This window comes from Mustela nigripes, chromosome 6 (genome assembly GCF_022355385.1).
Source record: "Mustela nigripes isolate SB6536 chromosome 6, MUSNIG.SB6536, whole genome shotgun sequence".
Taxonomy (NCBI): Eukaryota; Metazoa; Chordata; class Mammalia; order Carnivora; family Mustelidae; genus Mustela; species Mustela nigripes.
The window spans coordinates 7,871,456-7,884,696 of NC_081562.1; the positions used below are offsets into that span (position 1 = coordinate 7,871,456).

General features: G+C 38.8%; 1 protein-coding gene across 2 annotated transcripts in view; it reads left to right on the forward strand.

Moving 5' to 3' along the window:
* The first annotated feature begins 5,531 nt into the window (after positions 1–5,531).
* Positions 5,532–13,241, forward strand: part of MRTFA (myocardin related transcription factor A) — a 162,596-nt gene continuing 154,886 nt past the window's right edge. For both annotated transcript variants that reach the window (XM_059401941.1, XM_059401942.1), the window contains exon 1: positions 5,532–5,665. In XM_059401941.1, the coding sequence (XP_059257924.1) occupies positions 5,624–5,665 (42 nt within the window). In that variant the 5' untranslated portion in view covers positions 5,532–5,623. The remainder of the gene's footprint in view (positions 5,666–13,241) is intronic.

The window sequence follows — 13,241 nt, forward strand, 5'->3', positions numbered from 1 at the left end:
TTTCCAGGTTAAATTGATTACTGGAAAGGAAAGCTTTTTGGTGGATGTGAAAGGGAACAGAATACTTTGCTGCTTGGAGGTGTCTAGTTTCTTCTAGAGGAGCTTATGGATACTTCAACAGTGATCTTTTTTGACTGTCTCCTTTTGAGACTCTCTAATAGCTCCAGCCTGGGCTAGATTTTGAGGGGCTGTGTGGGCTGACCTTTCTGACTCCTCCACTTCCTCCAGGAGGCCCAGTCTACTTATTGCTCTTTGTAACTGGAAGAAAGACTTAAGCAGGGAAATGAGCAGAATGAGATTGAATTTTTTCTGGTAGGTGTTCAGTTTGAGAAGGTAGGAGGTAGGTGACCACACCTTGTTAAGGCTGCTGGCTTAAACACTGCGCTTCACTGATTTAATTAGGAATTGTTTTTTCTCTTCTGTTTTTGATATTGGAATCAAACCTTTATATTGATTTTCTTTCCTCTTTCTTTATTTCCTTTTTTCCTCTTTCATCCCATTTTTTGCTTCCTTTTTAATTCTTTGTATCCTTTGCTCCCCAAATGAGGCAGTAGCCTTCTTTCAGGTGAACTGCTTGTTTGAAAGAAGATCCTGGATTTTGTGAAATTATTTATTTTTGTGTGTATGAAGTTTATATTTTAGAAGATGAGGACGATCTCATCTTACTTAGATTGTAAAAATTATTCTCATTTCCTTTGGAATGTAAGGGAAACTTTTTAAAGCTGCATTTCCAGTGGAGATTCTTTGTGAGCGTGTTTTGAGCCAAAAGCCTTGAAAATAGCTGTTAGAATTTTCTAATGCCTCAATTTTTAAGGAGCAGCCTTTCCAGAACATCAGGGCACATACATCTAATTTTTAAATTTTTTTCAAAAGTTAGGGAAAGTATAGGTATTTACATTTTTTCTTCTGTTGTAATTTCCAGAACGCTTTCTATCTTCATAAAGCATTGTGTTGTGTAGTATGTAGTAGGAAAAATACACTGGGCTAGTGATCAGATTTGGGCCCAAGTGTTTCTGTTATCAAGTCACTGAACCTCTTCTAGTCTGGTTTCTCAACTGAGAATAAAGGGATTGGATGTGTGGGCTTCCACGGTCTGATTATAAAGTTTTAGTCATTCTAGGTTTTATTGGCATTTCTCTAAAGCCAGTAATATAAAAGATTAGAAGAACTTTGCTTATAAAACTGTTCACATGAAAACTCATTTCAGTGTAACATAAGACTTGGATTCTAAAGGGGATGACTGAAACAACGTTTTTATAAGATGGTCTCGTGTAGAAATCAGTTTCAAAATACATTCTCTGGCAACATTGATCTAAAAATCCTGGATCTCATTTTGATATTAAGAATTGTAAGTAATTTGTCATTATCTTTTATCATCTTTTTCTTCATCTATTTTTAAAAGATAACCTATCACTCTGTAGGAGTTGACATTTTCTGTTATGGCTTCCCTTGAAATACTACTGCTTTCATCTTTCTCCCTTAAGTGTCTTTTCCTGAGAGTGCAGGATTGAGTTCATACCTTTGCATAATGATTTAGGGAGTATTTTAAGCTTGGCATGTTAAAACCTGGCTGACTTCATTAATATGTGGGCAAACCAGCACATTAGAACATTTTTAAAGTTCCAAGCCACACGTTGTGCTTTAAGTGAACTTGGGCATGTATAAAAATTAATATTTAAGCATTGAATAGCACAGACATTCGAATTGCCCGTTGTCCTGGGTGACTGATTTTCAGTAAGGCTCTTGCTTGCCCTGCACATTTCTTCTATGCTTTAAACAGTGCCAAGAGCAGAGGCAGTAGAGGGTTTATTACTTTGGCGCTCTGCTACTCCCTGCTTTCGGCAGGCAAAAAGGCTGCTGTTTTACATCTTAAACTCCTACCATATGGAAAGTTTCTATAAATAAATCATGGATTTATGATTGGACTTCTAAATCTGTAACCTCTACGATCCATGACTAAAGCCAATATGAACACCTACTTAAACATACAGACTGCGAATGAAACTGGCGCTATTTCAGTGAGTATGGTCTCCGGCCACAATATCTAAATTATCAATTCAGTTAATTTCTTTTGGCTCAGTTGGCATGAATGGGACCTCATTTTGTTGTCAAGCAAAAACTAGTGAGCTCGGTAGTTTTTAGTGAATCCACTTTGACTTTTTGTACCTGAGTTGTTAGCATAATTATGTGGCAGATGTATTCATGAAAATGTAGAAGTGCATTAGATTTTGACACACTGAATCATTTAAATGTATTAAAGTAGCTGACATTTTAGAGGAATCCTATTTTTATTTATTTTGTAAACAGTCAATTGGTATTTCAGTCAACAAGAATATAATGGGCACCTGTGATATGCCAGACACTTGTTAGGTCTTATGGAACACTGAGTTATATGAAAGATGGTTTCTGTTAGGACATGTAAGAGAAAAGGAAAAAAGGAAACCTGGGGACCATAAAATATTTTATTGCTCTAATGGAGAGATGGACAAATGCCATGTGAGTGTGATGGAGAGGCGAGTAGATTAACTCTGGGGAATTGGAAAAGGCTTTAGAAAAATATTTCAATTGGATCTTTAATAATTAAAATTATTTCCAAGTGGCTATATTGTATTGAGTGCCTACCATATACTAAGATTAGTTGATGTTACTTACCAGGGAAAGGGGGGGAAGAACATTTTATTATGTAGTAGGAAAACATTGGGACTATCAAAGATTGTCCCAGAAGTAAGAAGTTTGGTATTAGCTAATGGGACAGGGGAGGGAAATGAGTGGCTGGGTGGGATCAGACTATGACGGATCTCAGATACACGGTGTCTGTCCTTGCCACCGTGTTTTTTATATCATTTCCTTGCCTGAAAAGCCTTTCTCCTCTTTGCTGCTATACCTGTTTTTAAAGGTCCAGCTTTTATGCGAAGCTTTCCTCCCCTTTTTTCAAAGCTTATTATTTTTACTCAATGATTGTACAAAAGGATGTATACCTCAAAAGGGCATTCTGTTTCTTGAAGCATTTCTTCTATTATAGTCTGATCTTCCCAACTAGTTTCTCCTAAGGGTCAGAGGATGAATCCTTTTTAGCACACTGTGGGGACTCCAGGAATACGTAATAAATGGATGAATATGAAACATTTCTAGATATGTCAACCATTGAAACAGCCCAGCTGCAGTAGTTGAGATCACCTGTGTTTATTTAAAAGCCATTTTTTAACACCAGTAAGAGCAATTTTCAGAGGTTTAGGTCAGTTGCAATTTGGATATAAAATGACTTAATAAGAGTAATTATCTCATAGGGTTGTTGAGGATTAAATTAGTATTTTTAAGTGCTTAAAAATTAGTATTTTTAAGAACAGTGGCGTAGCATATATAGTAAGTGCTCAGTCAAGTGCTAGCTACTGTTTAACTCCACCTATTTGGGCCTTTTTGCCAGTGACAGAGCTCAACCACTGTTGTAGGCATGAAGAAGATAGGAAATAAACAGCTTTATACCTTTGAAACCAAATGCCCTTTAGGAACTTCAAGAACTGCTTATATTGCATGAACTTTTATTTTTCTCTTTGTGTTTTAGTGATCGAGGGGTATGGTTGGCATGGAATTGAATTTCATCTGTCTGTGGGAGTTGTAAACAAGGTAGGTCCCAGGTTTATTTGCTTTTTCCTGCTCCTTGCCTAAGCTGTTTTGTTAGTATTTTCAATTCTACTGAGCTAGAATAAATCATAGCCCCATGATGGGCTGTCTTTATTGATTATCTAATGTTGTGGACTATGTCTAGTGTCTTTTCAGAATTTATTGAATGCCGAGAAACAGCACAACCAGTTAAAAATTTGGGTGATTATAGAACAAAACCATGAATTCACACACATGCGTGTACAAACCATGATTCAATCGTTGGGAGGCCAGAAGTTCTTGTATTAGAGCCATTATGTAAACCACCTTGGGGTAATGGCTAGTGACAGGCTAGCTAATTCTTCTGGTTATTCTGACACTCAGTAGCTTATGTGAATGGTAGACTAAACGCAACAAAAGGCCTGTTTTGACAGTAGCCAGGCAATCATGGCAATTACAAATTTTGTTACTGATGACAGAATCTGTCTATCTGCACCCACTAGAGTTTGATTTGACACATTATGCTTGTGTTCTAGCTTCAGCTCTGTGCTAAACAAAAATACACCAGATATGGCTTGGGCTCCTATATCTGTCTTGTGTCAGATGCCCACAAAAAAGCTATAGATGGCAGCTTCACACAGCTCTGCAAACCTATTTCTGTCAGAACATTTCCTGTCAAAGTAAGGTAGGGCTAGTTCACATAGTTCTAGTTTCCTGTGGTCTTAGGTATGTGGAGATCCCATTGCTCATTGGTGCAGGAAACTTGGATTACTCAGAGAGTGAACTTGATAGCCAATAATAATAATAATAATGACACTACTCCCTACAACCCTCCCAACCAGGAATCCTGTGAACTTGAATATAAGGTTCTGTGGGTTGATGACAGCCTTGGACTCTTGCACCTAAAACAGCAAAAGTTCTTGAGACAACTTGCAAGAATAGCAATCATAAATACATTGCCATAAGGAAAGACAGTCGAGTTACCATTTTCTTTTTTTAAGTAATCTTTATGTCCAGTGTATGGCTTGAACTCACAGCCCCGAGATCAAGAGTTGCATGCTCTTGATCAGGTGCCTCACTGAGCTACTTTTCTGTAGCAAAGGGAACCATGGTCTTTGGAATTGACACTACTGCCTAGGCAGCAAGGTAGGGGGGGTTTGATGAAAGTTTAACTTCTGCAGATGATTTCCCTTCATTATCATGTAGAGACCTGAATGTTGGGTCTGGTCTGGGTGGTCACTCAGGAGATTCTCTTCTGTTTTCCTGCTTTTTTTTGGGGGGTAGTAATAAACAGGAACTATTTCATGGAAATACTGTAAGAATTAATGGAAAGGAAAGAAACTAAAATTTACTGACCTCCTACTAAGGATTAGGCATTCTACTGTAAATGCTATTAGGCATGCTATTTTCACACTATGTTCTTTTATTGAAATATAAAAAGTTCATTGATGTTATACTTTTTCAAGTCTGAGTGTTTATAATCTTATTGATATCACCACCTTGAGCTATTTTGACCTTTATTGTAGCCATTTAGAGGAAAGCGAGTTAGATATTGGTACAAATGTTGCTTCATTTATGTTATTTATGTCTTCATTATGTCATTTATGTCTGCTAGAACCTTCTTTTGTGAAGAAGAAAAAAAAGAAAATGCCACACGGATTAGGGGAATTTTTTGTTTTTGTTTTTATCTAGAAAATAAAAACAGACTTGCTACTGATTTAGCTAAAGGCAGAAAGGAGACTAGCAGGTCTGAAATTAGAGACACCTGTGCTGTTTTGGGAAGTTGAGACTCTTGACCCAGGCTTTGCTGATGTTGATGCAGGGGAGGTCAGAGTAGGTTAATATTTTCATAGCTCAAAGCAAATGTGAATTGTGGTTGTTTATAGGTGCAGTTTCGCTTGATCTCTGTAGTTGCACGTGGGTAAGTGAACTACAGCGCTGCGATCTCCAGCAGCTTCTGCAGAAGCCCCTGAACCAAGACAAATTATTATTCTTCAGAAATACCAAAAAATCCCCCATTTGGATGTTTTGCTGGCTGAGGGAATTGACTGTTGTCATCTTACCGGTAAAGAAATTGTCTTACATTCTTTTAAGATGATTCTAGATTTGATTTTCTGCTTTTAAATTTCCTCTTGAAATGCTGTTCTGATAGGAGGTACCATCTCTACATCTTACACCTATGCAAGGGCGTGGGATTAGAATAAATTGTTACCGCTCTCCTAGGTGATAGGACGTTAAGTCGGAGTTTTCCTTCCCCTGATTTCACATTGAACGTCTCCCAGTCTGTTGTCTTACTCTTAAGACGGTAAGCTTTTGTGGTCTTAGCAAGGTTTATAGTGAGTAACCCAGTGACACAATACTGTCCTTTATTGGGCTGAAATGGAAACATTAGTATTTCTGAATCTGTGCAGTTTTCATTTTTATTTTCCTGTCTGTAGAATGAATTATTGTACTTTTTCTCCTCACTGCTTTCTTTCTTCAGTCAGAAACTCTAATTCCCCCTTCTTGCTTGAGCAAACAAATACCAGTTTTTAAGAAACAGCTTTATTGATATGTAATCTATATACTGCAAAATTTGCCTGTTGGAAGTGTACAAGTCAATGATTTTTAGTAAATTTGTAGAGTTGTGCAACCATCGCTACACTCCAGTGTTACAGTCCCAGGTCCCCCAAAAGATCTCTGTCAGATTCTTAATTGTAGGAAACAAACTGAGGGTTGCTGGAGGGAAGGGGGATGGGGAATTGAGTAACTGGGCGATAGACATTACGAAGGGGACGTGATGTAATGGGCAGTGGGTATTACGGAAAATTGGTGAATCACTGATCTCTAGCTCTGAAGCTGATAATACACTATATGTTAATTGATTGAATTTTTTAAAAGTTTCTTATTATCGGTCACACATTTACCCTTTTGTTATTTTTATTCCTTTTTTTCTTTTTAACCACTTTTTAAAAGTGTAACCTTTCTTAAAGAGTGGCTTTAGCTTTTATTTGAAGTGTTGTTCCCCCCCCCCCCCCAAAAGACATTATTCTATAACACTTCAGGCCTTTCAATAAAAGGTTTTATATTGGGGCACCTAGGTGGCTCAATCAGTTAAGTGTCTGCTTTTGGCTCAGGTCATGATCTAAGGGTCCTGGGATTGTGCCCTGCATCGGCCTCCTTGCTCAGCGGGGAGGCTGCTTTCCTTCTCTACTGCTTGTGCTCTCTCTTGCATGTGCTTGCTCTTTCAGTCTCTCAAATAAATAAACAAAGTCTTTTTTTTTTTTTTTTAAGGTTTTGTTTATTTATTTGATACAGAGAGACACAGCGAGAGAGAGAACCCAAGCAGGAGGAGTGAGAGAGGGAGAAGCAGGCTTTCTGCTCGACTCTGGGATCATGACCTGAGCCAAAGGCAGATGCTTAACTACTGAGCCACCCAGGTGTCCCATAAATTAAAAAAAGTCTTTAAAAAAGTAAAATGCTAGAATATTGCCATTCATTCATATTAACATATAATGTATTATTTGCCCCAGGGATATAGGTATGTGAATCATCAGACTTACACATTTCATACCACTCACCATAGCACATACCCTCCCCAAGCTACCATAACCCCACCATCCTACCCCTAACCCCCCACCCTGCCCCCAGCAACCCTCAGTTTGTTTTGTGAGATTAAGAGTCTCTTATGGTTTGTCTCCCTCCTGATCCCATCTTGTTTCATTTTTTCTTTCCCTACCCTCCACAACTCACAAATTCCTCATATCAGGGAGATCATATGATAATTGTCTTTCTCTGATTGACTTATTCTGCTCAGCATAATACCCTCTGGTTACATCCATGTCATTGCAAATGATTGCCAGGCATTTATATATTAAACAACCCAATAGATACTAGTTACTTTTTTGTGTTACTATTAGGCCTAGAGATATTAAGTCTGTGAAGATATGGCTCCTTCCCTCATGGTATTATAATCTACCTGAAGAAACAAACAAGAATCAATGTCCAGAGAACAGCGTGATAAGCATTATGGTAAAAGTATTGTAACAGCACAGAGAAGGAGTATTTAAATTAAGTAAAGGGGGGCACCTGGGTGGCTCAGTCAGTTAAGCGTCTGCCTTTGGCTCAGGTCATGATTGCAGGGTCCTGGGATCTAGGCCTGCATCTGGCTCCCTGCTCAGCGGGGAGTCTGCTTCTGCTTCTCCCTCTGCCCCTCGCCCTTGCTTATGCACACGCTCTCTCTTTCTCTCTCAAATAAATAAATAAAATGTTAAAATTAATTAATTAAAGGTAATAAAGTTTATCACTAATGGAACCAGAGCTGATTTCTAAAGAATAAGTAGTTATATTCCATTCAAAGAGAGTGATAAACCGTTCGAGACAATGGTAGAAGCATGAAAACCTTAATGGGCAAAAGCATGACATCATTTGAGGTTAAGTGAACAAGAATAAAAAGCATGGCATGAAAATCTTAAAGGAAGGCAGGAGCCAGATCATAAATGGCCTATGTGATAAGCTGAGTTTGGATTTTTTCCTGAAAGCTACAAGGAGCCACTGAAAACACAGAAATAGAGATAAGATGTGATTAAATCTCCATGTCAGAAATATCACTTGGATAGCAAAGTGAGAGACCAATTAAAGAGGTGACAAGTCCAACTAGAATTCTACTGCAGTTGTACAGAGGGATAAAATAGAGGCTTCAACACTTAGATATATAACTAAGAACTACAAAAACATGCATCCACACAAAAACTTGCACACAAATGGTCATAGCAGCATTATTCATAAGAGCTAAAGAGTAAAAACAAGCCAAATGTCCATTAACTGATACATGAATTTTTAAAATGTGGTTTATCCATACAATCAAATATTATTCGTCCTTAAAAAGGAATGAAGTTCCGACACCTGCTACAGCACAGATGAGCCTTGAAAACATTAGACTGAGTTAAAGAAGCCACTCATAAAAGGGCACTTATTGTATGATTCCTTTTATATGAAATGTCTAGAACAGGCAAATCCATAGAGACAGAAAGCTCTAGAGGGAAGCCAGCTGCTATGTCTTGACAAACTCAAGCAGTCCTATGTAGAGGTCTGTGTGGTAAGGAACTGAGCCTCCAACAATGGCCAGTGAGAAATCATGGCCTGCTGCCAACAGCCGTGTGGGTAAGCTTAGAAGCGCATCCTCTAGCCCCAGGCAGGCCTTCAGATAGCCTGAGCCCCCAGAAACATGACAGCCTTATAGCCAGAATCACTCAGTTAACCTGCTCCCATATTCCTGAGCCACAGAAACCATATGAGATAATATTTATTGTTGTTTTAAGCTGCTGAGTTTTAGAATAGTTTACTATGCTGAAATAGAGAACTGATTCTCCAATAAAACTTTTAAAAGTTTGGGGTACATGGCTGGGTCAATCAGATCATTTCACTCTCGATCTCAGGGTTAAAGTTTAACCCCCATGCTGAGTGTAGAGATTATTTAAAAATAAAATCTTTAAAAAAAAAAAAAACTTTTCAAAGTTCAGGTGTACTAGAATATCATTTACCTTATTTACCATGTGCAGAGCAGAATTCTCCAGTGAACAAATATCTAATCTATATATACAAAGAGAAATAACCAGATACACGATTCCCTGTAAAAACAAATAATAGGGGCACCTGGGTGGCTCAGTGGGTTAAGCTTCTGCCTTTGTCTCAGGTCATGTTCTCGGACTTGTGGGATCAAGTCCCACATTGGGCTCTCTGTTTAGTGGGGAGCCTGCTTCCCCCCTCCCCTAGTTGTGATTCTGTCTCTCTCTCTCTCTGTCAAATAAATAAATAAAAATCTTTAAAATAAATAAGTAAAAACAATAAATAAGCAAGAAATATAAGAGCTTTTTAAAATTTTTATTTTTTTTAAGATTTTACTTATTTGAGAGAGAGAGCACAAGCTTGGGGGGAAAGGTTGGGGGCAGGGGAACGGCAGGAGAGGGAGAAGCAGACTCCCCTTTGAGCTGACTGAGCCACCCAGGTGCCCCATTTGTTATGTCATCTAATCTTCATAACAACCCTTTAAATTAGGTGTTGTTATTATCTTCCCTTTAAAAATGAAGATGTCAAAGCACAGAGAAATTGAGTAATTTGCTAAAATATACGCAAATAGCAAATGGTAGAGCTGGGATTTGGTAATGCTGGAACTTGAACCTGCACACTCTGATTCCAGAGTCTGTGTTCCTATTTCTGCTGCTGTGCTGCTGCCATAGAGTCTGACACATAGGTATTTAATAAATATTGGTGGGTGAGTGAAAACCCAGTTTCTGCGCACAGAGCCTTGCTTACTTGGTTCTTGCCAACAGGGTTTTTGTCCTGGGGGTTACAAGGACAGGAAGATAGAGATCGGAGTCACAGTGGTCTGAATTCCTATCCTGCTTCATGACTTCTGCTTCTTAACTCCTTTCTCTGCTTTTCTTACTTTTACCAAAGATTGATTTATTTATTTTAGAGAGATGAAGAGAGAGCACAGAGTGTGGGGCAGAAGGAGAGGGGGAAAGAGAGAATCTGAAGCAGACTCCCTGCTGAGCACAGAGCCCAACGCAGGGCTTAATCTCCCTGAGTGAGATCATGGCCCAATCTGAAACCAAGAGAAACTGAGTCTGGTGCTAAACTGACTGCACCACCTAGGTGCCTCATGAAAAAGAATGATTCTCTTATTCTGCCTTAATCCTTAGGTAATATTTACATTAAGATTCCTGAGTTTTGTGTCTTGGAGTATTTTCTGCCCCAACCTTTTATTTTGATGACATTTAAATCTTCAGAAAAGTGTTAAGAATGGTACAGTGGTTACCCATATACCCTTTTGACTAAATTGATCAGTTTTGGACATGTTGCCACATTTTTGTGTTCTCTTTCCACACACACACATGCAGGCGTGTTTATATTTTGCTGAAACATGTAAGGGTCACTTGCAGATATCATGACACTTTATTCCTAAATATTTTGGCATCCATTTCCAAAGAATAAAGAGATTTCTCCTACACAACCACATAGAGTTTTATACTCTGGAGCTTTAGTATTGACATATCATCTCATATACCATCTCTATTGTGTATTTTCTTGGTTTGAATAATGTCTTTTAGTTGTCCTGGCTCATACCCCAAGACAGTTCCTAAAGCCTGATTTTAGGAAGGAAGATGTCTTTCATGACATTGACATTTTAAGAGATGAGTTGTTTTGTAGACTATCCTTCAATTTGGATATATCTTTTTCCTCTTGTGTTGCTTCAGGATAAGTATTGTGGGCAGGATGTTTTGTCTTTTCTTAATGCTAAACATCAGGAGGCCCACAATGGTAGTTTCATCAATGGTGATGTTAAATTCACATTTGGTTAAATTCCTGTCTGCCAGATTTGCCCATTGTGTAGGTGCCTTTTTCCCTTTGTAATATATAATTGATTAGAGTAATACTGATTTTTCTTTTAAAGATTTTATTTATTTGACAGACAGAGATGACAAGTAGGCAGAGAGGCAGGCAGAGAAAGAGAGGGGGAAGCAGGCTCCCTGCTGAGCAGAGAACCGGATGTGGGGCTCTATCTCAGGACTCTGAGACCATGACCAGAGCAGAAGGCAGAGGCTTTAACCCACTGAGCCACCCAGGCGCCCCAGAGTAATACTGATTTTTAAAATACCTTTTGTACAGAAGTACCATGTGGTTATCACAATAGAAATGACACCTAAGCAGTAAACTAAATAGGCTAATGGTGTTTAAAAGTTTAGTATTATGTGCAAGGTGATATGTATGAAATGGAGTTCACACAGTTCATTTAATTTGAGCTTCTTTGTAATATGAACAACTAAGTGAAGAGTTTAAATACTGTTGCTGAAGAGCCTTGGGATGAAAATCTAGTTTTTTTGGGTCATAGGAATTTTTGCTGATAACCTTTTCATAGTTTTCAGACAGATTATTTCCTGCTTTTATTTATTTTATTTTTCCCATTTATTATTTTTATTTATTTATTTTTTAGGTGGGGGAGGGGCAAAGGAAGAAAAAATCTGAGACCGATTCCTTGCTTAGCACAGAGCAAGGCTCAGTCCCCTGGCCCTAAGATCATGACCTGAGTGGAAATCAAGAGTTGGACACTCAGCTGACTGAGCCACCCAAGCACCCCTCTTTTTGCTTTTAAAATCTCTTCCTCCCACCTTCTTTTTTTTTTTTTTTAAAGATTTTATTTATTTATTTGACAGAGATCACAAGTAGGCAGAGAGGCAGGCAAAGAGAAAGAGAGAGGAGGAAGCAGGCTCCCCGCAGAGCAGAGAGCCAGATGTGGGGCTCGATCCCAGGTCCCTGGGATCATGACCTGAGCCGAAGGCAGAGGCTTTATCCCACTGAGCCACCCAGGCGCCCCTTCCTCCCACCTTCTTATGTGTCCTTTGAAACAATACAGTTTTTTTTTTTTTTAATATTTTATTTATTTATTTGAGAGAGAGACAGTGAGAGAGAGCATGGGCGAGGAGAAGGACAGAAGGAGAAGCAGACTCCCCATGGAGGTGGGAGCCCTATGTGGGACTCGATCCAGGATCATGACCCGAGCCCGTAGGCAGTCGTCCAACCAACTGAGCCACCCAGGTGCCCCAACAATACAGCTCTTAAGGAGAGCTCTGGAGTTAATCTGGGTTTGAACCCTGGCTCAGCCACTTAATCACTAGGTGATCTTGAACAGGTTATTTAACTTCTCTGTACCTCAGTATTCTCCTCTGTATACTGTGGAAAATAATAATGCCCTTGTAAGCTTGCTGTAAGGATTGAATAAGCAGTGGCTACTGTTTCTGGTCACAAGTATTTAGTAAGTAATTAGATATTCTTTTCAACCTGATAAAACTTGTCAGGTATTACTCAGTGACTTTTCCTTTAAATCTGTGCACTAGACATGTAGACATGAACATATACATGTACTTATAGACTTTGTTCAGGAAATGATCTTAGACATTTCTTCTAGAATTCTCTCTGTCCTGTCCTTTCTTCGTGAAACTTGAGGGAAAGGAGATAAACCTTTAACTTAGAATACTTGTAGAATCCATATGTTAACCTTTTATTTCTTAAATGTTTACATTTGCTGTATACCATTTTAAAAATAACACCCAAAGGACTACCTGTGCTAGGAAAAAAAAAGGTAAATATTCTCTCTACTTTAGACCATATGATCTTAATGTTGCCTTGGAAATGGTTAAATTCAAGGTATTGATAGCTGACTGACATCTCTACCCTGAATTGGAGGCCACAGTTCATTATGTGACAATCTAAGGAGATACTCCAAGGAGGGTATCAGCTAAATTTTTCAGGGGTTCTTAATGGCAGAGGTGCCGTTATCTCCAGAGAGTATTTGGAAAAGTATGGGGGCATTTTTGGTTGTCGCAGTGACTATAGAGGAGTGAGGATACACCACTGGCATTTAGTGGTCAGGGGCCAAGGGTAATAGCCCAAACCAAAGAATTATCTACCCCACATGCCAATAACATTGCTCAGAGAGTGAACTACTCAAACCCAAAGACTTGGTGAATTGGTAGATACAGTTTTATTTTATCAGTTGTTAAAAAAAGATTATTGCTGGGGCGCCTGGGTGGCTCAGTGGGTTAAGCCGCTGCCTTCGGCTCAGGTCATGATCTCGGGGTCCTGGGATCAAGTCCTGCATC